General features: G+C 47.6%; 2 protein-coding genes across 3 annotated transcripts in view; one reads left to right on the top strand and one right to left on the bottom strand.

Moving 5' to 3' along the window:
• Positions 1-22187, bottom strand: part of CORO1C (coronin 1C) — a 75919-nt gene that overhangs the window by 3697 nt on the left and 50035 nt on the right. For both annotated transcript variants that reach the window (XM_034790580.1, XM_034790581.1), the window contains exons 3-10: positions 17600-17722; positions 11353-11482; positions 4100-4281; positions 3385-3504; positions 2565-2669; positions 1712-1857; positions 442-499; positions 115-360 (exon numbers count right to left, since the gene is read on the bottom strand). In XM_034790580.1, coding sequence (XP_034646471.1) covers positions 115-360; positions 442-499; positions 1712-1857; positions 2565-2669; positions 3385-3504; positions 4100-4281; positions 11353-11482; positions 17600-17722 — 1110 coding nt within the window. The remainder of the gene's footprint in view (positions 1-114; positions 361-441; positions 500-1711; positions 1858-2564; positions 2670-3384; positions 3505-4099; positions 4282-11352; positions 11483-17599; positions 17723-22187) is intronic.
• Positions 6522-8959, top strand: LOC117887873 (zinc finger BED domain-containing protein 2-like). Its single transcript, XM_034790582.1, has one exon. The coding sequence runs from the start codon at positions 7884-7886 to the stop codon at positions 8535-8537; it is 654 nt and encodes a 217-aa protein (XP_034646473.1). The 5' UTR covers positions 6522-7883; the 3' UTR covers positions 8538-8959.

Here is a 22187-nt window from a genome sequence, read left to right as displayed (position 1 = left end):
CAGGGATGGGCCCAGTGTAACGAAGGCATTTGGTTTTTTACTGATTCAGAGGGTAGAGCACCCCTGCCTGAGACTCCAGTGCCACACCCTGATGGCCTGTGAGATGTTACTCACAATGTTTGAGGTGTCTGCTGCTTTCTTTGGGGTGTTAATGAGATCGCTTTTCTTGTTTGCTGCAGGCTTGTTGTCCAATATGTTCTTTTTGACCACCTTGAGATCCCTGTTTTTGCCTGGAATGTACCCATGTTTCAAAGAAATGAGAATGGGATCAGCGTTCTTCCCCTCAAACCACTCTTCAGCTTCCAGGGCTGCTTCAGGACCAGCCGTATCGGGATACAGGTCATCTTGGAAAAGGTCAGACTAGAAGTCAGAAGGAATTAATTAGTCACATGCTTTGGGCTGGAAGGTGCTATATAACTTCCACTGCAGGCAGCACCTCACCTTTCGGGGGACCGTCATGATAATGGGCTCGCACTTCCGCTCGTGAAGTTTGAAGAATCTTTCAAAAAGAAAAAGCACAACTTAGTGGGAGCAAATGCCAGTCGGCACATGGAAGCTGGGCTTGATTCCTGTTCACCCAAATGGATACTAGTGGTCAAGGGGTGGGGGAAGAGGCGGTAAATGAGAATGATTAAGAGGTTTCAGCTGGGTAATCCCCCCCCCATTACACCCAACAGTTGAAGGGGCTTTTCTAAGGGCTGGTGAAAACTACCCAGCTTTGTGCGCCAGTGCTTCTATACCTTTAATGACTGGGTGGACTGACGGCACCCTGTGCGAAGAGAACAGCGTATGGAAACAAGATTCTTTAGGCAGTCTCTTCAGTTTGGCCTGACGATGCTCTCAGTATGTCACAGGTTGCTGCTGAGACTGGCGATGAGCACTATACAAATATAGGCTACACGCACTGTCTCTCTGCCACCAGGCTGCTGCATTACACACGGCCTATCTCCACACCAGTCTTCCACCTCTACTCGTATTTTGAGCTAGAAGACAATCACCAATTAAACGGTTATGGTGGGTGCCGTGGGATGTTTACCTGGCATGGCTTTCGCTGGCAGTTTTCAGCCACGTCAGCAATCTTTGGTTAAGCCAATGCTGCTGTACTGTTCTCCAAGAGACTGAAATTGTTTCTAATCTAAGTTTATAAAGCAGTATTGGAAGGAGATTAATGCTAGACTATCAAAGAGATATCCCTTTAATATTAAACCCTGTAGTAAACCAGGCTTATGTCTGACCCAATATAGATCAGAACTGCCTCGAGGGAACACGCTTGGTTTTAGCAAGGCCGATTCCAGCAGCTTGCTGTGTTAGATACTGTCCATCAGTCTGTTACAGTCTCAACCCAAACACTGACCCACTTTCAGTTCAGATCACATTATCCCTAGCAGAAGTATTAGCACTCGTCACAGGGAGCAAAGGGTACTACAGAAATCCTGACGGAACATGAGAGCGAGCGAGCGAGGTCTCTAAATCAGTCGTTATTTGCGTCACTGTCTCAGACCACACATCCAATTGAGCTTTTAAGTGCTCCCACCTCCTTCAGTTCTTGTACCAAATGCATCTCTTGCTTGTGTGAGGGTGTTTTGCTTTGTACTACACGAACCTGGCCGGCGCGGCCCAGGACGTGTACGAAAGCAGGAATATAAATGGGCTAGCCCGATTAGCCGTGTTGCTCACATCCACGGGCCAGCCGCTCAGCACTCCTAGTTACCTGGCGATTTCACACTTGTTCACATCCAGGCCCCTCTTTGGCATGAACCCCATCCCCCTCTGCGGTTCTTTGCTGCTGAAGGTGTTGAGGTAGTGGACATATGGGGATTCATCGGTGATCTCAAAGTAGCGAATGCTGCTGTCACCCTGCAGGGAACAAAGGAGGAGAATGAAAGGGGCGGTGACTCTTCCATGGCCCTGGGATACTGTGCTTAGAATGTGGGGGGGCTCCCATCCCAGCGAAGCCCCGTGTCCTTTACACAAAAAGCAGGCTGACCTCTGCTGTCGAGCCTCCTCCCTGAAGGGAGAAGGAATGCACCGTGCCAATGCACAAGCCGCCTCCAGCCCAGTGGCTGCCTCTACGCAGCCGTCAAACACAACGGCAATACTACAAACACTGTGTTGCACTGGAACGTCCGCAGTCCAAAGCGAATGAGGCAGTGCTGGAGATGCAGGCAGCCGCAATGTACCAGGTAGGTGAGGCAACAAAGGAGGGGTTAAATGCAGGGACCAGTGGCGTTTCCATTACATGGGAGGCGAAGGGAATATCTCATAACAATCTGACCTTCAAAAAAGCATTACATAAAAGGAGAGAAGCATCAGAAACAATTGCCCCATGAGTAATGTACATTTTATAGTTAATTTCCTCCGCTGAAATTTTCACTGCTCATCAGGCTAATGGCCTCAGCTCAGCCTGCTTAGTCACTATCAGTCTCCTGCTGCATTCAGACAGACCTATTAGCATGGCTACCATAAACCAGATGTCCAGTGTAATCAAGATTCGTTATCTCAACAGGCTCTCACAAGCAAACTGCCGCACAGCCACTTCGCTCCTCTCGGAAGCTGCTCCTTACCTTGCCACACAAGTAAATGATATTGGTGTCCGGGTCATAGAATGGAAGCAGCACCCCATTGCTGGTGTCCATTTCATGCAGGGCTATTGGTTCTTCCATATTTTTCTGCAAATGAGATTTGTATCAGATCATCAGAGAATAGAAATCCCCAGTAAATTCATTAGCTAAATCCTTTGTGATTCCTACTGTTTAGGGGAATGACCAACAGCAATTTCACTTTTCTGAAGGGCCTTACGTTGTAGCACGCACGGTCATTGTTTGAGAGTAAGCTGTTTTTAAACACACGCCAAGTTAAGGAAGAGATTAGAGACACAACCATGGTACTAAGTCTATTGCACAGTAAGAAACAGACTACGTCTCAGCTAGGTACCACACTGTGACGGCACATGAAAGATTTCAGATGGACGTGGCCGTCTCGGAAGGCCTACAGGATTTGCTTTTTGCTTTGGTCAGATTTACGTTTGGCTCGGCTGGCTTGTTCTAGGACATCACTCCTTTGCATATATTTTCTAAGCTGTTCAAATATAAATGCAGCGTTGAATATTTAGTTGCTGTTATGTCTTCACTGTTCTTGGGAAGACACAGAAGACTTCCTCCAAGGAGGTTATACAAGAGTCAATTTCCTTTACAGATACAAATTTGGGGCCTAAACAGGTTGGCGATGTCCTCGGCTGTGACATGTAGGGGCAGGATTAGAGAGCTGAGGAAAAGGGGAATATAATCTCACTAATAAAATGTAAGCGTTGCAGTAACTAGCAGGCTGTCTTGGCCAGTAACTTATGACAGCATTATAACGAAGGACCAGCTGGATGGCACATACAGGATTCCACAGGGCGAGCTGCCGTTCACTCATGCGGCTGAAGCCGGTAGTAAAGACGTTGCCATCGGAGAGGAAGATGGCTCTCATGGGCCGTGCTCCCTCATGGGCCCTCTCCTTCTCCTGAAATGGATTTGCAGAGAAAAACATTCAGCACTCAACAGAAGTCCTGATTCATGATGAATTAACCCAAATTCTATTCGTCGAGTTGCATAGAACCACTGCCCCAAGAAGCTGACCAGATGGGATACAGCCTCCAGGTCCTTGCCCAAAGCTCCAGGTGAAAAAATAATTACTAATGTACAAGAAAAGCAGCATCCATTCAGTTGGTTTCTTTCAGCGCTGCCTAGCATGCAGAATTACACATTCTAAAAGCAAGATTGAAACGAACTGATGTTTCAACAAGCTACAGCACATGCAAATGGACAGCTATGCCACTAACTCTCCCTCTGCATCTACAGGTACCCAATTTTGCCTGAAAATTACACGTGAAATTACCCTTGTGCAGATTTAAAAATCGGGCCCAAAATGTTGATAATTCAAGCACAAATGCGAATAAAATTAGATGGAGTGCCTCAGCACTGCTACCCTTCCTGTAACATTTCACCGGCTTTGCAAATGTCTCACCACATTAAACAAAACACAAACATTGAGCTTGTCTACATGCTTTTGCTAAGCATCTCCTGCACTGACACTCCACTGCTTTTAGCATACTCACAGCAACAATTTCTTGTTTCCTAGGGTCAATCACTCGGACTTTTTTGTCTTTAGAAGCTGTACAGATCAAGCTGCCGTTGCGATTCCAGCTCACGTTGTAAATCATATCCAGATGCATGTCATCCAGGTTTATAAGGGCTTCACCTGTTCCCACATTCCAGATAATGACTATATTATCACAACCTAAAGGAGAACAGTAACCAGACCTTAGAGTCAACCCACATCCAGAGCACACAGGCAGTTTTCAGAGGGGTTTAAAACAAAGGATAGTTCTAAGGAAAGCCAGTTCTATTCTCAGGAAGAGGAAAAAACTTGATCTATGTTCTGCTTCCATCATTAATTGTGTTACTGCAGGACAAGGAGCCCTGGTAACAGACCAAGACCCCACTGTGCTAGCAACAAAAGCAGATTCTCCAGAATAAAGAGACCTCCCCCACGCTTCATATGGTTTGCAGATGCACAGTCAGTATCAATCTGTGTAGCCATGCCATGGGTAGAACATGTGGAAGGCCTGCTTCCATTTTAAGGGGGTATTTAAGTCAGAAAACTGTAAAGCAGGATAGAGCCACCTGTACCCTCCAGGATACACCACCTGGGCACGTTTAAAGTTGCTCGTAACCTGTGTGTTTGGGATGAAGAACATTTCTCAAGGTCAGTGGCATTAAGGATGTCCTGCAGAGGCCCAGAACAGAAGGTACAATGTCTAGGTGCCTGATAAGGAGCATTGTACAATCTGTTCCCAGCGCTTGCAATGCAAGAATAAAATAGGAAGGACTCTCAGTTTTAAGCAGCCTCAGGAGAGTTCACACAGAACCCTTCCTGTAGATTATTAGTGGACTGGGGACAACATTTGAAATAAATTAATGAGCAGAATTTGAAGACCATCTGGGTAACCCGGCGGCAGAAGGCGGCTATTGAGAAGTTGGTGTCAGGCTGGAGGACACTTCCGTTTGCTGCAGGGACACTATACAGGCCAACTGGGCGAAAGGCCGGCAGGGTTTGCTTTCTGCTGTGGTCAGATTTATGCTTAGCTCAGCTGGCTTGTTGCATGGTTCCAGCAGGGTCAAGGCTGCCTCTAGCAACCAGGAATAGAAACTTTCTCCTTCTTAGATGCAGGAAGTAAAAAGCCACTTCTTGGTATTTTAGCTGCCACTTAGATTAGACTACACTGTTCTTCCCTTCCTGTGCCAGACCTTCAGCCACCACACTCTGGCCTTGGCTACACTCGCGGATTCACAGCGCTGCTGCTGCCGCGAGTGTAGTCGCACCGCCGCAAGTACTCCACCTCTCCGAGGGGAATAGCTTGCAGTGTTGCGAGTGAGCGTGCAGCGCTGCAGGCGCTGATTACACTGGCGCTTCACAGCGCTGCACTCGGGGGGGGGGGGTTCACACCCCTGAGTGCAGCAAGTGCAGCGCTGTGAATTGCCAGTGTAGCCAAGGCCTCTGTTAAAGAGAACAGCCCCAAAGGCTCTCCAAGATCCCTCCCCCACCTCTGCTGGGCGCTCATCAGCCTGACAGCTCTTTTTCTTGGCCCCGCCCCAATCCCAGTTTGCATATGGCCCAGGTCAGCAGTAAGGGGCTAGCAAGAATGGAGACTTTCGCACAGCAGCGCCGTTCCTGTGCAATACTACTAGGCACAAACACAGCACTTGTCATCTTCAAAGCACTTCATCAGCCTCCTACTAGGGGACAAATTTGTCTGCCATCCAGTGGCCAGATCCCAGGTTTAGTGGGGGTGGATGTAGTGATCTGAAACCTAGATTCCCTCCTGGTTCTAATTCATCTGTGCCCTACCAACCCGTCTGCCCTGTGCTCGTCCTGCTTTCCCCACCTCCTCATGGCCTGGCATTCTGCCTCTTCCCCCAGCACCCTCCTCTACTACAAACACTGCACTGCTAGAACAGCAGAGCCCTTTCCCGGCCCCGCTGGCCACCCCCTTTTCAAGCACTACGGATCCCGGGAACTCCCAGTGTGGCAGTGCACCAAGAATCTGTACATGGGCAGCAAAATCGAGCCCAGAATGTCCTGAACACCCCTGATATGGCACCCGGGCAAAGCTCAGCAAGAGGCGACGTTAAGACAGGCAACTTCATAAACCATCATCCACCCAGCTCCCACCCTCGTATGCTGGAGCCATCCAAAAGGTGTCCCAGGTTTGTTTCGTCACCAAATACAGGGCCACACTAATCTCCTCCCTGCTAGCTGGTCTCCCAGTGCAGCCGGAAGAGCTGGAAGTGCCGGATATACTGCTCCACATGCCAGACTGAAAGGCGTAACACTGGGCCTAGAGCCGCCATCCAGTGAATTAAGAATCCGGTTCCCGGGACTCGCAGCTGCTTCCAGCAATGCCCCAGACCTCCTGGGATCCTGTCTCTTTAAAATTTCTCTAGTGCAGAGAATGATTGACACAGGAGTCAGCCAGCACTTCCTGGTCTGATCACACACTAAGAAGTAACTGGGGTAGGAAGCAGCAGAGGAGAGGGAAAAGAGTGGCTGAAGCCAGCCTGGGGGCCAGCAAATCTTCAGGGATCTGGGCATCAAGGCTCCCCACGCCCCACCTGCAGAAAGAGTTTTGCCAAGGCAGAGCGCGTGCCAGGAGAGGAACCCCCGGCTCCACCTCCTCCTCCCCCAGCCTGCAGAGAGGGCAGGCTCCGGCAGCTGTGCAGAGGGGGGGGGGCGTCTGTGCCTCCATGACTGCACAGCCTGCCTGGAGTTTGTGTCTCAGCTGATGAGAAGCTGGAGCAGCAGGAAGGGAAGCGAAGCAGCCTGGCCCAGCCCAGGCTTGGTAGGGCAGAGAAAGGCACCGTGGGAAGATCATGAGAGAGACCCACGGCTGGTACTGCCTACCAGGGAAAGTTACGGACTGACTCAGAGCACCCCTTCCTGACTGAGACCTCCTGGGGCTCCGGATTACAGCAACCCAAGGGACTAGGGAGGGGGCCCCCAGCCGGGCAGAGTCAGACACAGCCATGGCTGTATCATAAACTGTTCCACGTGGGCTTTGGTTGCTGTTATTAAAAGGAAAGAGGAATCACCCGGCCCACTTTGGGACTGCACCGCTGCAGACTGCGCCGTGCCAGAAGCCAGGGCACAAAGAGCCTGGGCTCCGGAATACGAGACTGGTGCAAGTAACCAACGTGCGGAGGATTTTGCACGCTGAGTGGCCTGGCAAGCAAAGGACGGGGAGCCAGCAATTTCTAACCTGTAACCCCAGCTGTGTAACCAAAGCACTCCAAGGCCTTGCACACCGGCTACGTATGGACACGTGACCTACCTCACAGGGTTGTCACGAGGACTAGCTCACATTTGTGAAGGGTGCTGATGAAAAGCACTAGGTAAGTGCTGAGACTCTTTAGAGGAGGAAGAAAAGCTTTAAAAAGACTGCCATTCCAGCCTGCATAGGTTTGGTTATTGCAGCAACTTCAGTTCACACAGGTTTGGACCCTCCAAGTTTTGGTTTCACTCAAATCCAAAACTCGAGACACAACTAAGAGACTTTTGCTCAGCTTTGCTGCATCACCTATGGGCGAGAGGGGACAAGTGGATGGAACTGAACAGGGACTCCGCTACTAAGGAGACAACGGTCACATAAGACTGAATCACTCCCTCTCTCTATTGGAGGAATAAGGGGAGAAGAGAAGGTCCCAGAGTGAACTGGACGAATTTGATGGATGTGTTTCTTTGAGGCATTCTGAGGGTTAAGAGGTTTCACACTTGGGGTGCAGGGGTTTTAGAGCATTGGTCGCACTTTGCACTTCTATGTGTACTGAACTTCTCGAGAGGGGATGAAGCAGGAAGAGGAGGAGGTGGTTGTGAGGATAGAGGAGGAAGAGGGTGGTAACACAGGAGCGCGGAGAGGTGCAGTGCCTGCCCACACACACCATGGCAGGGGAGTGAGATTTTCTGAGGTGTGGGAGTACTTCCACATTGCCCCGCCCCGGACTGGTCACCACCCCAGCCAATATGCTGCCTGCAGGCTCTGTGGCCGACAGGTCAGCCGTGGTCCAGGGCTGAACGTTGGGACCACCGCTCTGTGGAAACACCTGAGGAGCATGCACAGAGAGGAGCTGGAGAAGAGTGGGCACAGGCAGGTCAACCAATGCCCAGTGGCGCACTTGCCTGTGGTACAGCACCAGCCAGTCGCAGAGGGGGAATGGGCTCACCTCATGGAGCAGATGGGGGCGCTGGCTCTGCGTGCCAGCCAGCGGGAGAGGGAAGTGGAGAAGAGGGAGAAGGCCGTGGAACGCAGGGCAAGGGCTGTGGAGCGGCGCGAGAGGGCCGTGGAGCGGCGCGAGAGGGCCGTGGAACAGGGGGAGAGGTCTCTGACAGAGAGGATGCTGAAGATGAAGGCTGAGGAGGTTCAGGTGCGGCTGAAAGGCACATGCGAGAGGGAAAGTGCCCTGGCCTCAGTTGCTGCTCTCCCCATGCATTTTGTGTAGGAATACTTGGGCTTTAGGCCCATGTTGTGAGACTCAGAGCAACACCTAGGCAGGTGACTGAAGCAACATTTTAAGACCTGGTGTGAACTGTCTGGACTGTGTTCTAGGCCTCTGACCTGCGAAATAGAACCACCAATCTCCCTGATTCCCTTCAGCCTCTGACAGCCTCCTTCTGAAACAAAAGGCACGGATCTTGCATGTTCAAAGCTGGGACAAACGATTATATGGCTCCTGGTTTCTGACACTGGGGAATACAGAGCTCCACCAGGCACAAGCAGTCTCAACAAGACCCCCGCACAAGCAATGCTGTGGGTAGACTCAGCCAGTCATGGCCCTAGCAGGCTGACGATGTGGTCAGTCAAACCTTTGGTTAGGAAACCAGTTCGAATCCAAACCGAAGTCTCAAAAGACATCTGCCTATGCAGAGGATCTAATGACCCAGAAAAGATTCCAGTGAAACTCTGCTAGTTTCCATTACTAGACTCAAAACTAACCTAGCCAAGTTTCGCCCAGTTTCAGGCTACGCAATCAAGTCCTCATGCCACTTTTACTGAGACTGACTTGGACCACAAAAATATGTCTTCATCTTGTTTTCTTCGGCACGCCTGTCAAAGGATGCAATTGTAACAGAGGTTAAAGGAATCCCATTGGATGGGCTGTGCAAATAAAGGGGACAGTAAGTACTGAAAATGAGAGTTTGTGAAAAGACTCTCCAAACACATGCAGGTACCATTCAGATGGACATGCAAGACTGTTTGGCTCGTCTCAAACAGGGACTTGGGCTTTGTCTACATGGGAAAGTTATAGCAATTCAGCTAAATTGATATGGCATCCTTAAACCAAAATAAGCATCTTCCCAAGGGGCTGCACAGATTTCACTAAACCAGTACAGTTCTCGTGCAGACAAGGCCTTTGGCCAGGGGTAGTCAATAGGTGGATCGTGGGCCAAATCCCGACCACCAGGCGCTTTTCAGCAGACTCCACAGGCTGAACCTGAGCCGGCGCTGGAGCCGTGCGGAGCCACGTCCACTCCCCAGCGCAGGGTCCCCAAGCTGGTGGGCAGTGTGTTCCCCTGGGCGGTTGCTTGTGCAGCCTCAGCCCACAGGCAGCAGTGCAGGGATGGGGCAGGGGGTGAGTGGCAACATTTAGGAGGGGATGTCTGCACACCCACACACACACCCCGCCCCCACAGGCAGTCCAATGTGTCTCCACTATGCCCTGCCGCTCCAATCAGGAAGCGATGGGAGTGCAACGTGCTCATTCTGCAGCCCAGAGGGCAGCACTGTCCGGGCCCTAATTCAAATTCTTCTCTGCGTTTCCTGGAGATGGTGGGGTTGGCTGGGCCATGGAGTTGCAACTTGTGGGCCTTGAAACCTACCTGGAAACCCAGCTGGTAAGTGCCTGAAGGGATCCTGCAGCATCCGCTTGTGCTGGGGCACCAAGCGCAACCCCCCACCCCCCCCCGGTGTCCCCCCGCCCCCCCCCCCCCCCCCCCCCCCCCCGCCCCGTTATCCCAGCCTCCAAAGGGGCATTTCACCACTAGCTGGATCATAGTCCAATAGCTTCACCTCCTGGCTCCAAGCTCAAAAGTACTCACAAACATTCACACCTTGCTTCGCTACCCAGATACCCATTCCTCTTCCACCTGCCCCCCATCTCTGCAACTTGGCTCAACTGGGGACACGGAGGAACATGGGGGCGGGGGGAAGGACAGCAGCAACACCAGGTGGCTCAGGCCAGCCCTCTGAATCCTGTTTTCCTGTTAGGGAAATAAGGTCACTACTCTCCAGGCAGGGAGCTGGTGGGCAATTAGGGGTTAGGGGAGGGGACCTGGGTGGGGGTCTGGACCTTGACTATACCTTGACCAAGAAATTGGGATCTTGACAAAAATAATTGATTACCCCTGCCTTAGGTGCTGTCCATATGGGAACAAAACCATAGCAGCTACACATTTGAAGCAGGGTCCTGCCAGAACCATACACTGTAGCTTGCTACAGCTGGTTTTCGATACTGTTCTCACCAGCATGCAGAGGTACTTGCTTTCCTGGGTATCCCTGCTAGCAGACACCTAAGTTGCAGTCCCCTACCAGGTTTCCATCATAGGTTATTCACATAGTTACACACTGCACTGAGTGTGAAAACAAACCATGTCAAGACTAACAGTATTTGAAGATTGTTGCCACCACACTTGTAAACTTCTGCTAATGTGGACAGGACCAAAGATGGAACTGGACGGATGGAGGAGGCCTGCAATATGTATGCTTATAATCTTTGACACCTTTGCTTTGATACCTTGGACTATCAGTAAGAGACCACCACCCCCATTTGTTATTTTTTGTTAGTATATGAGAAACTGACCTGGAAAAAAAACATTTACACTTTTGTTAAAAGGGGAGGGGGGAGAGGGTGAATTGTTGAATAGCTGAACCTGAAACAGTTGTTATACTTGCTTATCAATAAAGTCTGGAATGGTTTAAATACAACTGTTTCCTGCAGACAATTTCCTAGGTCTCATATCTGCAAATCAGAGAGGGCAAGCACTCAGCACAGAATGGGAGAAGATGGTAACTCTCTGCATTAGCAGGAAAAAAAAAAGCAGTATTTTTCTGTTTATACTGCATCTAGCATAACGGGGTCCGTGACTGGTAATACGGTAAAACAAGAACAGTATCGTGATTGCCCCAGCCCTACGACCAAAGGAACCCAGGGAAATGGTAACGGGGAAGGGTCAGCAATTCCCCTCCGAATTATCTGGTGTACGAACGAAACATAGGTGAGAGTCATTCATTCCCCCCGCAATGCTTACACATCATACCTGCACTGAGCAGCACATTGCGTGCAGTTGGATGCCAAGCAACGATGCCAACTCTTTTTGAATGGCCTTCTAAAACTACCACAGGCTCCGTCAAGGAGAGAGTGAGTCCGTTCTCTGGGATCTGCCATACCTGCAAAGGGGTAGGTAAAAAATGATTACTGAAGGGCCATCAACTTTAAAGGACACACCAGTCATTCCATGAGTGCTGTACCATTAAAAAGTCCAAATTCACCCCTCTTGATCTGGGCTGGAAGGCAAGAAAGCGAGGGACTCATTCATGGTCCCAAATAAGTCTGTGCCACAACTGGGCTGCTTGGAACATACCTCTGTAGATCAGTGTCTTGAGGGCACACAATTTGGCCAGCGATATTTTTAATCCACATCTTCCCCATTTCCACGTCCAAAGAGACACCTCATTCAAGACATACTTCTAAATAAACGGATTCAAAAACTGCATCTGAATAAACTGATCCATTTCCTAACTGCATTTTTTCTTGTTGGGAAGAACAGGCAGCCATCTTAGGGCTGGGGTTCCCTAGTTTTAATAGAGGTGGCTGTGCTTGGATTAAGAATGTTCACAGTGGCTTCTATGTTAAAATTCAAGGTCTGATTTCTGTCGTTGGTTATATGGGGAGTGCAGTTAGGTGCTGGTGGAGGTTAGAGAGGTGCAGATCGGGACTGTGTAAGCTTCTACACAAAGCGCTGCCAATTCACTCCACTTCCAATCCGCAGCACCACATTTGTGTGCTAGAGGCGTAGCAAGATGTCTCCAGGCAGCTGGAGAACTCTGTCTGAAGGAGGAAACACCAGAGATCATGAAATCCCAAACACTAACAATCATGTCTCTTTGGAATTTTAAGTGAAGAGGCGGGACGGGACATTTAATAAAGGTGGTTTCTGTGATTCATGGTGTTTTTCATTTCTCAACCAAATCTGACCTACATGTAACAAAACAAATTATAACTGCGCACCAACAGATGGCAGCATAACCGCAAATTGCTTCAACCTTCTATTGTTTGCTTTTTTGGAAGGATTGACTAAGGATTGTCAGATTCTGCCCACAATCCTCAAGCAAGCTGTCAAAGTCAAGTCCACAGTCAGCCAGAACGAGATGGAATTCAAACGGATTTTGGAAATAAAATGGGGGTGGTAGATGCACACAGCGGGGCCAGTGTAGATTTTAGCACGAATCCCAATTTCTCCACTCCAACAGAGCATGGACACTAACCAAAAAACAAAACAAAAAACAAAACAAAAAATCCAAACAAACCAACACCCACAACTTTGAGACACAGATGCTCAAAGCAAATCAGCTTACCTCAAAATAGGGGAGGAGGGATAGCTCAGTGGGTTGAGCATTGGCCTGCTAAACCCAGGGTTGTGAGTTCAATCCTTGAGGGGGCCACTTAGGGATCTGGGGCAAAATCAGTACTTGGTCCTGCTAGTGAAGGCAGGGGGCTGGACTCAATGACCTTTCAAGGTTCCTTCCAGTTCTAGGAGATGGGATATCTCCATTAATTTAATTTAATTTAAAAAAAAAAAAATAACAACCCCAAATTGATTTTCACTGTTCACTGATGCAGCTTTCTGAATGCTGTATCTGCCCTGTAAAGATCACTGAACATGCTTGCTTTGCCATCAGTCACTGCGAGCTAGGTATAACTGTTTGCCAGGTTAAACATTCAAGCCTTGATAGTAACTCGAATTACTCATGGAGTTTTTAAATCTTGTTTTCTCCTTTATCTGGTTCATTCCACCACTGAAACGGTGCTAGCAGCAACAATGGTATTTAAACATGGCTTTTGTTAGTAACCACCGTGTTTGACCAGGTTACAAAACTGCATACATACCCGTTCACTCTGCAAAGACTGGCTCCCATCCTATTCATTTTGAAGTCAACAGGCGTTTTGCCACTGATTTCAACAAGAGCAGCAGCTAGACCACTGTGTTAGAGGATCACGTTATCTATATAACAGGATTCCCAGAACATCACTGTGTGTCCCTCTGAAGCCTAAAATGTCCGTTGTGTCCGTGAGACACAATGGAAACAGCTACAAGCATGGCAGAGAGCTCTTTCTGTTCAGAATATCATCGGGTTCAATCACAGGATTTCACAGTCTGTTACCATCTTCTTGGCCATTTTTACTTTACAAATTACACCCACGCACGTACAGCCGCAGCAAGGCACGTATCTATGCCGTTCCAAGCGTCCCAGACCACTGATATATCAGAATTAACTCAACCACTCACTAACCCTTCTCTGCAGCTGATTTGCATACAACGCATCCATTGGTTGTGTGAGGGAGAATGCACAGATGGTGGATTATTTGGCCCAATTGCACCCATCACGAAGTTCTTGCCTGGAGTTCCAGCAGCAACATGAGCATTAGAAACCCCACCACACCTCTAGTTTGGTTTGCATTTTTAAGGGGGAACAAATTCCTTGGTGAATTTTAGAAAATCATTTGCTACTGGTTCGGAGAGCTCAAGTATCGGGTGTAAACAGGGGTTACCCACAGAAAATACCAGTGAAACAAATTAAAAAGCTACAGAAAACAAATGCTGAAACTGGGAGAACTATGCGGAGTGGAGGGGGAGAAAAGCCACATGCATTTCACAGCAGTTGTAGAGCACTGTAATCCTTATTGCAATAATCCTGCTTGTATTGCAAAACACAGGGAAAGCAAAAGGTCAGACTATGCTCCAGAGTGAACTGGCCAACTCATTCCAGTGCAGGGCGGAGTGTCTCTTCTGTGCGGGATGAAATCAGATGTGGGGCAAGTTAAGTCGCTTCCAGTTTGGTCACAGGATTTAGCCTGCTAAAGGGTCAGACATGAGACACATTGAGACATGGGACAATCGCCCAGAATGAGGCGCACAAAGGAAAGCTTAAAATGTTGCGAGAGTCATTGCTTTGACATCTGTTGAATTTTCTATCAGCAGTTGCATTTCCTAAATTGGCATTTCTGCATCAGCTTTCAATACAGAAAGTGAAGCAGCACCAGGAAGTTTGCTTTTCAGAAGAACAGCAGAAGAGAGGTTTCTTGCACTAAAAGCACACGTGAGAATAAGGATAGTTCCACCATTTTTCAGTGGTTGCTTTCCCTTATACCCTTAAAGAGTATCAATAACTGGCTATTTCCTCATGTCCCCAACAGAAACTCAGTGAGTCAGTTTCTAGAAGTGACAGATTTATTACCACGAACATTTCAGGGGTGATAGATTGGGAGAAGTTGTTATATATGGTGGTTGAAGTAAAGGAGCGAATCAGGAGGCCTGGGTTCTAAGCCCCAGCTCTGCCAATGATTGCATCACCTTGGGGAGATCACTATGTCTTTCTGTGCCTCAATTTCCCCATCTGTGACATGAGGAGACTATTTCCCTACTTCATGGTGGGAGGGGGGTAAGAGGGTAACTGTCCTATTTAGATTCTTGTACTATGCCCATCACCACAGGAGCTGAGTGATTAATTCATTGGTTGAGGTGCTTGGATACTATGGTAATTAATTAAAGGTCACAAAAACACTAACAGAACTATACTTGTGGGTCATTGGCATTATTTCTAGCGTGGTGCTTCCAGCTAAGCTATCTGGTGCCTCTAGTTACAGCAAGAGCTCTGGTTTAATTTTTAACACATTCAATGGTCAATAATTTAATAAAATTATTTACCAAATCAACTTCTATGGGCCAGGGCATGAAAACAAACTACCAGTTCACCTTATTTAAAAGGCTGCTCGCTTATGCCAGAATTAATTCCTCCCATCTGAGAAGAGCCATTTGATATCTTCTATAAGCCCTTCCATAATAAACATTTTCCAGCTGAATACAAAACCTGCAGTACATTACAGTCATTCACAAGGTTCCTAAGCATGAATATTTAAGTAGTTCCTCATTTGCTGGCACAAGAGAATCATTCTTCAAAGGAAACATCCAACATATCTGCATAGCACAGCACTTTAAAGGAAGTCTCTCTGAAAGCAATTCAGAGAGGAAAGGATGGGAACTGCTCATCTCATTCTTCTGTCAGAGAGCAGGAAAATGAAGGTAACTTACTAGAAAACAGTAGATCCGCATTGCAGGATAGCATTTCCTCAGATCTCAGTTAGATTGAGGTTCATTGTAATCAGCACTATACAAACACAGAATAAAGGATGGGCCCTGCTCTGTAGAGTTTACAGTCTCAGTATTAAAAAGGAGATGTGTCATTCCGTATGATTATTCACATGCCAATATGATCTAGATGGGCTTCATTTGCCACATGGCTGACTTGCAGGGAGTCTTTTACAGGGCCGGCTCTAACTTTTTTGCCGTCCCAGCCAAAAAAGAAGAGCGCCACCCCACAGTACCCCCCCCCCCCCGTGAGCGACGCCCAGCCGAACCCCCCCCCCCCCCCCCCCCCCCAAACCCCCCCCCCCCCAGCACCATGCCGCCCAAAGCCCCACCCCCTCCAAGCGCCACGCCACCCGAAGCCCCGCCCCTCCAAGCGCCACGCCCCTGCCCCCTCCAAGCGACACACCGTGCCAAGCCCCTGCCCCCCTCCAAGCGCCGCGTCAAGCCCCCGCCCCCCAGAGCGCCCCACCGCCAAACCAAAATAAAATAAATAAATAAAAATCCTAGCGCCGCCCCGCTCCAAGGTGCCGCCCCAAGCACGTACTTGGTCGGCTGGTGCCTGGAGCCGGCCTTGGTCTTTTAGCACCACATCCTAATAAATATCAGTGATCAGAGGAGGGACTTAGGCTGGTCTTTGCCACTGATGTTCTTTTTCCAACACAGACTCTTCTAAATGAAGAGCTGGAAAGGACGTCGAGAAGTCATCAAGTAAACCTAGACCATCCCTGACAGGGAAATTATTAATATGACTAATATGAAAAAGTTTCCATGTAGTTTTCAGAGTAAAGAGTTTCTAAATATGGCCAAACTAAGATCTTGATAAAACATTTTTCCTAGTAATTTAATCTTTTAAGGATTTTTTTAATTTTTTATGGAGTCAATGCCTATCACTGATCAAGGCCATCTATTGTTCAATGCGCTCTAACCCAAGTTAAAAAGGAACCCATGCTCAAGATTGGCACGTGCAAAATTTAGAACCCTGTTAAAGTTTTGACATATCTCCACATCCTGTCGATGTGGAGAAAAGTAAAGTGTTCACCCTTAAATCAAAGGCTGCAACAGTCCTAAGAGCAACCGTGTTTGTCCTCCTTTGCCCCATTCCCACCCTCCTTACTCTTCTTCAATCCCACCCCTCTCCAGTTGGGAGCTCTGGGGGTCGGAGCCATATCTGCCTTCTTCAAAGCACTATAAAACGATACATATCAATGACTGGTTCCATCATGATCACTTCTCTTCCTCCTCCTCACCCCTAAAGGACCCCATCCGCGAGACCATGAAAGAGACCTGCATTTACTGATAGGTTTTGTTTTTGGAACAGTTAGGAAGGATGGAGAAAGGCCAAGCCAATTATGCCAAAGTTGACCCCCTAGCTGGATACTCAGAAGAGAAGGTTCCTCTAGGATTTTTGGGCTTTGATTTTCTTGAACAATGCAATGTCAAATGGACAACTGTCGAAGTTCAAAATCCTGTAATCTAACTGTGTTTTCACACAGGGATTAGATTTACAGGTTTCTTCCCAGTAATAATTGGGTGACCATCATATATAAAAAACACAGTATTGTTATGAACGCTGATAAGTTATCTGACCTGCTGTCTCATACTTCCATTTATAACCTTCAGGTGTCTCACTTAACTACAATAGAGCAGTGATATCCCCAAAGGGGGACTCAGTTCCTTGGTGACTTCATCCATCCTGTTGTGCAGTACCGATGGGGCTGTTAAACACCCTCCTATTAATTCCAATTTGTTTAATTGGCTCCTCCAGATACACTAGTATCATTGCTTAGCCAGGGCCAGATCCCGCAAGTACAGAGTGACCACTACTATCACCGAAGTCAATGGGAGAGGAGGCCTCCAGCAGATTGCAAGATGAGGCTTTCGGCGGGTGCTGAGAGCGGAGTGCTGTTACAGGAGACACTTACCTGTCTTTGGAAGCAGAGTGTCACCTCCATGGTCAACTCTTAAGCTGGAATAGCCTCTCTAGTGGAATTATTTCTGAAGTCAATGAAGCATCAGTACCATAAAAGCTCACCCAATACTTTTCTAAACTAATTTTATTTGAAGATCAAACAGAAGTGAAAATTTCTAAATAGAAACCAGGTCTCAGGCTTTTAAATATACTTTTCATTAAACTTACCATGACAGTGCAGTCCTCAGAACCACTGGCAATGACCTGATCATTATGGGGACTCCAGTCTATGTCAAGCACCGGTCCTGTGTGACCACATACTGTTGGGTACGACTTGTCAATTCTGCCTGTCTAAAGGGAGAAAGAGGGAGAGCTGTAATGTGCAGACCAAACCAGGCAACACACGTGGCATTTCACAGGGTAAAAGAACATGTCCCACACTCTACTCCACTATCTCCTCCAAACACAACCATTTCATAAGCCTTGATTGTGTGTGTGTGTGTGTGTGTGTGTGTGTGTGTGTGTGTGTGTGTGTGTGAGACTTTCATGCAGCACTGCCCCAGACATATCAATATGCTGACAATTTCTGACGTTGAGACATGTACATACACAGACTTGCAGCAAACATGGAGGCTTTCTTCTCTCAGCAGCTTGACTGCTTTGCCAGCCCAGCTCCAACGGGTGTTACTGGGAGATACTTCTGGCAAAGGAAGTTAGACCCACAAGTTCTCCTGAATGTGCGGGATTATGGAGTGGTGGCGCCTGCTTAGTTGGGTTCCCCACATAGCAAGGAGAGTTGAAAGGTTCTCATTTTGCCACCCTAAATTTGTGTGTGGAGACTGGCAACAGTTACAGATACCCGAGAAAAGAGCGATATCAAAGGGGTGTTCTGGACATTGGAACTTCATCACAGCTTGACTGTTGTCACCTTTCGTGACTTTCGTTTTTGTGGAAAACACCTGACAGATGTGCAGAGTGTACCCCTCTATTCCGAGAAAAGAAAAGTCAGCCATGCAGACTTCCCATAGATACACCAACCTACCCTCCAGGAGACACCTTTGCCTGCTACTGGAAGGAGTTTATCTACGGTGAGAGTTCTGTCTGCATAGCCCATTCAATCCTTGCCCAAACTGCTGACTGACAAGACCATCAGTTAGTGCCATTTGTGATGCGGATCCCTCTGCACTAGGAACTGGACTGGGACCAAGATTCACTATAAAAACAATTTCCACACTTATCTGCAACAAAAATTATTCACATTTCTATCAAGAGGTTAGCAAATCTCTAGAGCACTTGCTAAATCAAGCCAATTTTAAGGATAAATCTTACAAGAAAATTAGCTACTGCCTGGTGTTCATCTGAATTTGAGAAGACAGAATTCTAGTAATTTATGGCTCTTTCAATTACTCAAATTGTTCACTGGTACTACAACAAAAGGACCCTGGCAGCTTTGACATCGCTCTATTGTCTGATAATCTTATTACCTACTATTGGTGCAAACACCACTTGAGCTGGCTGTAAGTGAAAATTAAAAAAGGAACATTTTATATTAAGTCATTCTCACCATTTCTTCTGTTCTTTTGGGTCTTTCAAACAAAACCAAGTAAATCAATATTTTTTAAGATAGGGAAATGTGACTAAAAACTGTGAAGATTGGAAGGAGGCTTTGGACAGGTGCAGGACCTGAAACGGTCTTCAACTCACTCTTTAAAGCTGACTAGATTTCAAGCTGACCGTGTCCTTTCTTTTTGCAAGGTTACAACCTATGAGAAGGGGGTCAGCGAAGCGCCTGACCAGATTCTAGTTTCTTTACATATAAAAAGCTGCAATTTGAGTCTCAATTCTACTGTTTGGTGGTTTCCTGACTCTGGGGCGTGAGCGGCTTTCACATGACTGTTACGAATTCCCATGGAGCTGATTATTCAATTCGAAGTTCTCTACATATAAGGATTTACAAAGGGGCTGGACATTAGCTTTCGGGGACTACTGACATTAAGATGTATTTGTCAAGAATAAAACAAGATGTAGATCCTAAGGGCAGGGCCGGCTCTGGCTTTTTTGCCGCCCCAAGCGAAGAAAAAAAAAAAAAAAAAAAACCCTGCAGGGCAGCCGGAGCGGCAAAGCAAAAACAAAAAACAAAAAACCACCGTGCAGGGCAGCCGGAGCTAGGGTGCAGGGGAACTCCCTGCGCTGCAGACGTGCCCCGGGCAGCGGAGTGCGCGCCCTGGCTAGCAGGGGGGAGGGGGGAGAGGGGAGGGGGGCCGCCAGGGCTTCCTTCAGCAGGGCGCTCGCCATGCGGCTACTCCCGCCGCACCACCTGTTGGGAGGGCTCCGCACCGCTCCGGTCGGCGGGCAGGGAAGGACTCGGGCTGCCCTGCCAAGCTTGCTGCAGATCTGGTACAGTGCTGGGGCAGACGAAGCACGCAGCCCGCTCCCAGCAGGGCACTCCCCTCCTCCGCACCGCCGCTCCCTACCCCTACAGGGCGGCCAGAGCAGCAAACCAAAAAGAAAAAAAGAAAAAAAAAAAAAAAAAAAAAACACCTGCGGGGTGGCCGGAGCGGCGAAGCAAAAAAGGATTGGAGGGAAGCTACCCCTTCGAATCTGCCGCCCCAAGCACAAGCTTGCTCGGCTGGTGCCTGGAGCTGGCCCTGCCTAAGGGAGTACAAGTCAAGGGAGTTATAAAAACAAGGCACAAGCATTTCCTTAAAAAATTAAATTCAGGCTCAACAAACAATGGTGTCCTGTCTCAATGCCTCAGTTGCTTCTGAAACCTTTTAAAATTAAAATGCAAATAATAAACCAGAAACTCTAAAATGATTAAGAGCTAGAATCTACTTATGCCTTTTTGCAGGCAACAAGGTAAATCGTATAAATAGGTTAAAACAATGAACTGATTTAAAATAAATCAGCTTTAAAAAAAATCGCAGTCTAATATTTCAAAACTGAGCATGTTTTAAAAGACACACCACAAATTAAATCCAACTAAAGAGCTAAATCAAAAGGAATAGATGGTCATGTAAGGTACTGTCTGCAACATGGAAATGAATAAATGGCTATTCCTAGGAAAGGCTTATAATTAATTTTCTTAGCAAAAGAGAGCGCTACAATGATTAGTTACAGACTGAGAAAAGGGAGCACTTGCCAGTCTAGATTTGGGTTTTTAACAAACATCATCAAGATTCTTATTGGGAGAAAAATATCAGTTTGAACAAATGACTTAAACTATAGAACTTTTCCTGTCTGTATGATCAAGAAAGAGCCTGAACACCAAGTCTGCAATCAAACAGGGGAGTGTGTTACAAACTTATCCTACTAAATGGCTGTACTGCGTGCTTCTCATTATCTAAAACGCAGCTCATTTTTGAAACTAGCTATCTTGTAGTACCATTAGCTCAATAAGCTGTTGTCATTTCAGAGTACATTAAAAATGACATGATGGGTCTCCATATTTATCGTCTGCCAATGACTTGTGAATTAAATGTGCTCCATTTACAAATACAGATTTTTTTTTTTATTCCCAGCCTTGCAAACAAACAACCTGAGCTCTGAGAATCAAAATGGATTCTCTCTTTTTTGGCTACTCATAGCCACAACAGAACTCGAAGCCAGAATAGGCCACTGATTCCTGCCAAACTCTGCGGTCTTCAGATTATCATCTCAGCAACACCTGTGCAAACCCATGGTCTTCAGTGAGGATTAAGAGATGGAACTGACTGGTTCTGTAACTGGAACCCAGGAAACAAGGAGGAAAAAAAAGCCATCTTAACCATGCTGCAGCTAAGAGAATGTAACAAATAAATTGTAGCAAAACTCATTCTTATCACTTAAGTGACTAGATATAACCCAGAATACAGGGGAGTAGCTGTTCTTGGTAAGTGTGATGCCACACATGGTGACAAAGTGATTAAGGAGCTACTGTGAGCCAGGCTGACTCCGCCCCTCCAGCCCTGTCAATCATGCAAGGGGTGCAATAGGGGTTTAAAAGCAGGAAGATCAATTCAAGTCAGTTGGCTCTGGAAGAGCATGGACAGCAGCTCCCAAGAGGAACCCCTGAAGAGCTTCAGGGAAACTGCCCTCAAGAAGAGCACTCACCAATGCCATGCCCCTACAAGGAGGGGGCAGACTCCAGTCTACCAGCCACACAGATTAGCCCCAGCAAGCCCCACTGCAAGCTGTTTTGCATTTTTATTTGGGCATAAGCTTTCGTGGGTTAAAAAACCCACTTCTTCAGGCACATCTGGATACAGTGGATTCAGACTAACACGGCTACCCATTGATGTTTTGCATTTGGTACTCCAGCCCTCCCCAGTGAATCTGGGGCTCCTCTGAAAGGATGTGGGAGCGGGAGCCAGCAGTCCCCGCCCCCTTAAAATGCAGACAGACTCTCTGGTATAGTTTAGTATTGAGAAGAAAGACCACTGTTCATGCGCATTGTGGGACCCCATTGACTTTGCCAGCCAGAGGCACCCGTCAGCAACCCAATGATCAGGACAGTAAGAAAGGGATATTTTTAGTCACTTTTCAGAGTAGAGCTGCACTTTAAGTGTTCGAACTGAGAGGAGAAAATAACTGAGTTATACAGCAAAGAGGTCAGTCAAAAGTCTGCAGAAATGTTACTTTGTTACAGGTGAACAGTAATGTCTCTCTACGATTTATAATCCATACCCTTTCCTTTATGGAAGCCGTCAGGGTGATTACTACTACAGCAGAAACACTTATCACTTCAAGCAGGAGACTAAAGATGGAAAAAGCAGAGACTAGGAAGTAACAAATAAGGGCCGTTCGCCACAAACTGGAGGGGAGAAATGATTACGTA

This window comes from Trachemys scripta, chromosome 15, assembly GCF_013100865.1.
Source record: "Trachemys scripta elegans isolate TJP31775 chromosome 15, CAS_Tse_1.0, whole genome shotgun sequence".
Taxonomy (NCBI): domain Eukaryota; kingdom Metazoa; phylum Chordata; order Testudines; family Emydidae; genus Trachemys; species Trachemys scripta.
The sequence above is the reverse complement of the archived record's forward strand: the minus strand, read 5'-3'. Positions and strand labels throughout refer to the sequence as shown.

Coding starts and splice junctions, on each gene's coding strand:
- LOC117887873 (XM_034790582.1), top strand. CDS start 7,884: ATGAAGCAGGAAGAGGAGGAGGTGGTTGTGAGGATAGAGGAGGAAGAG.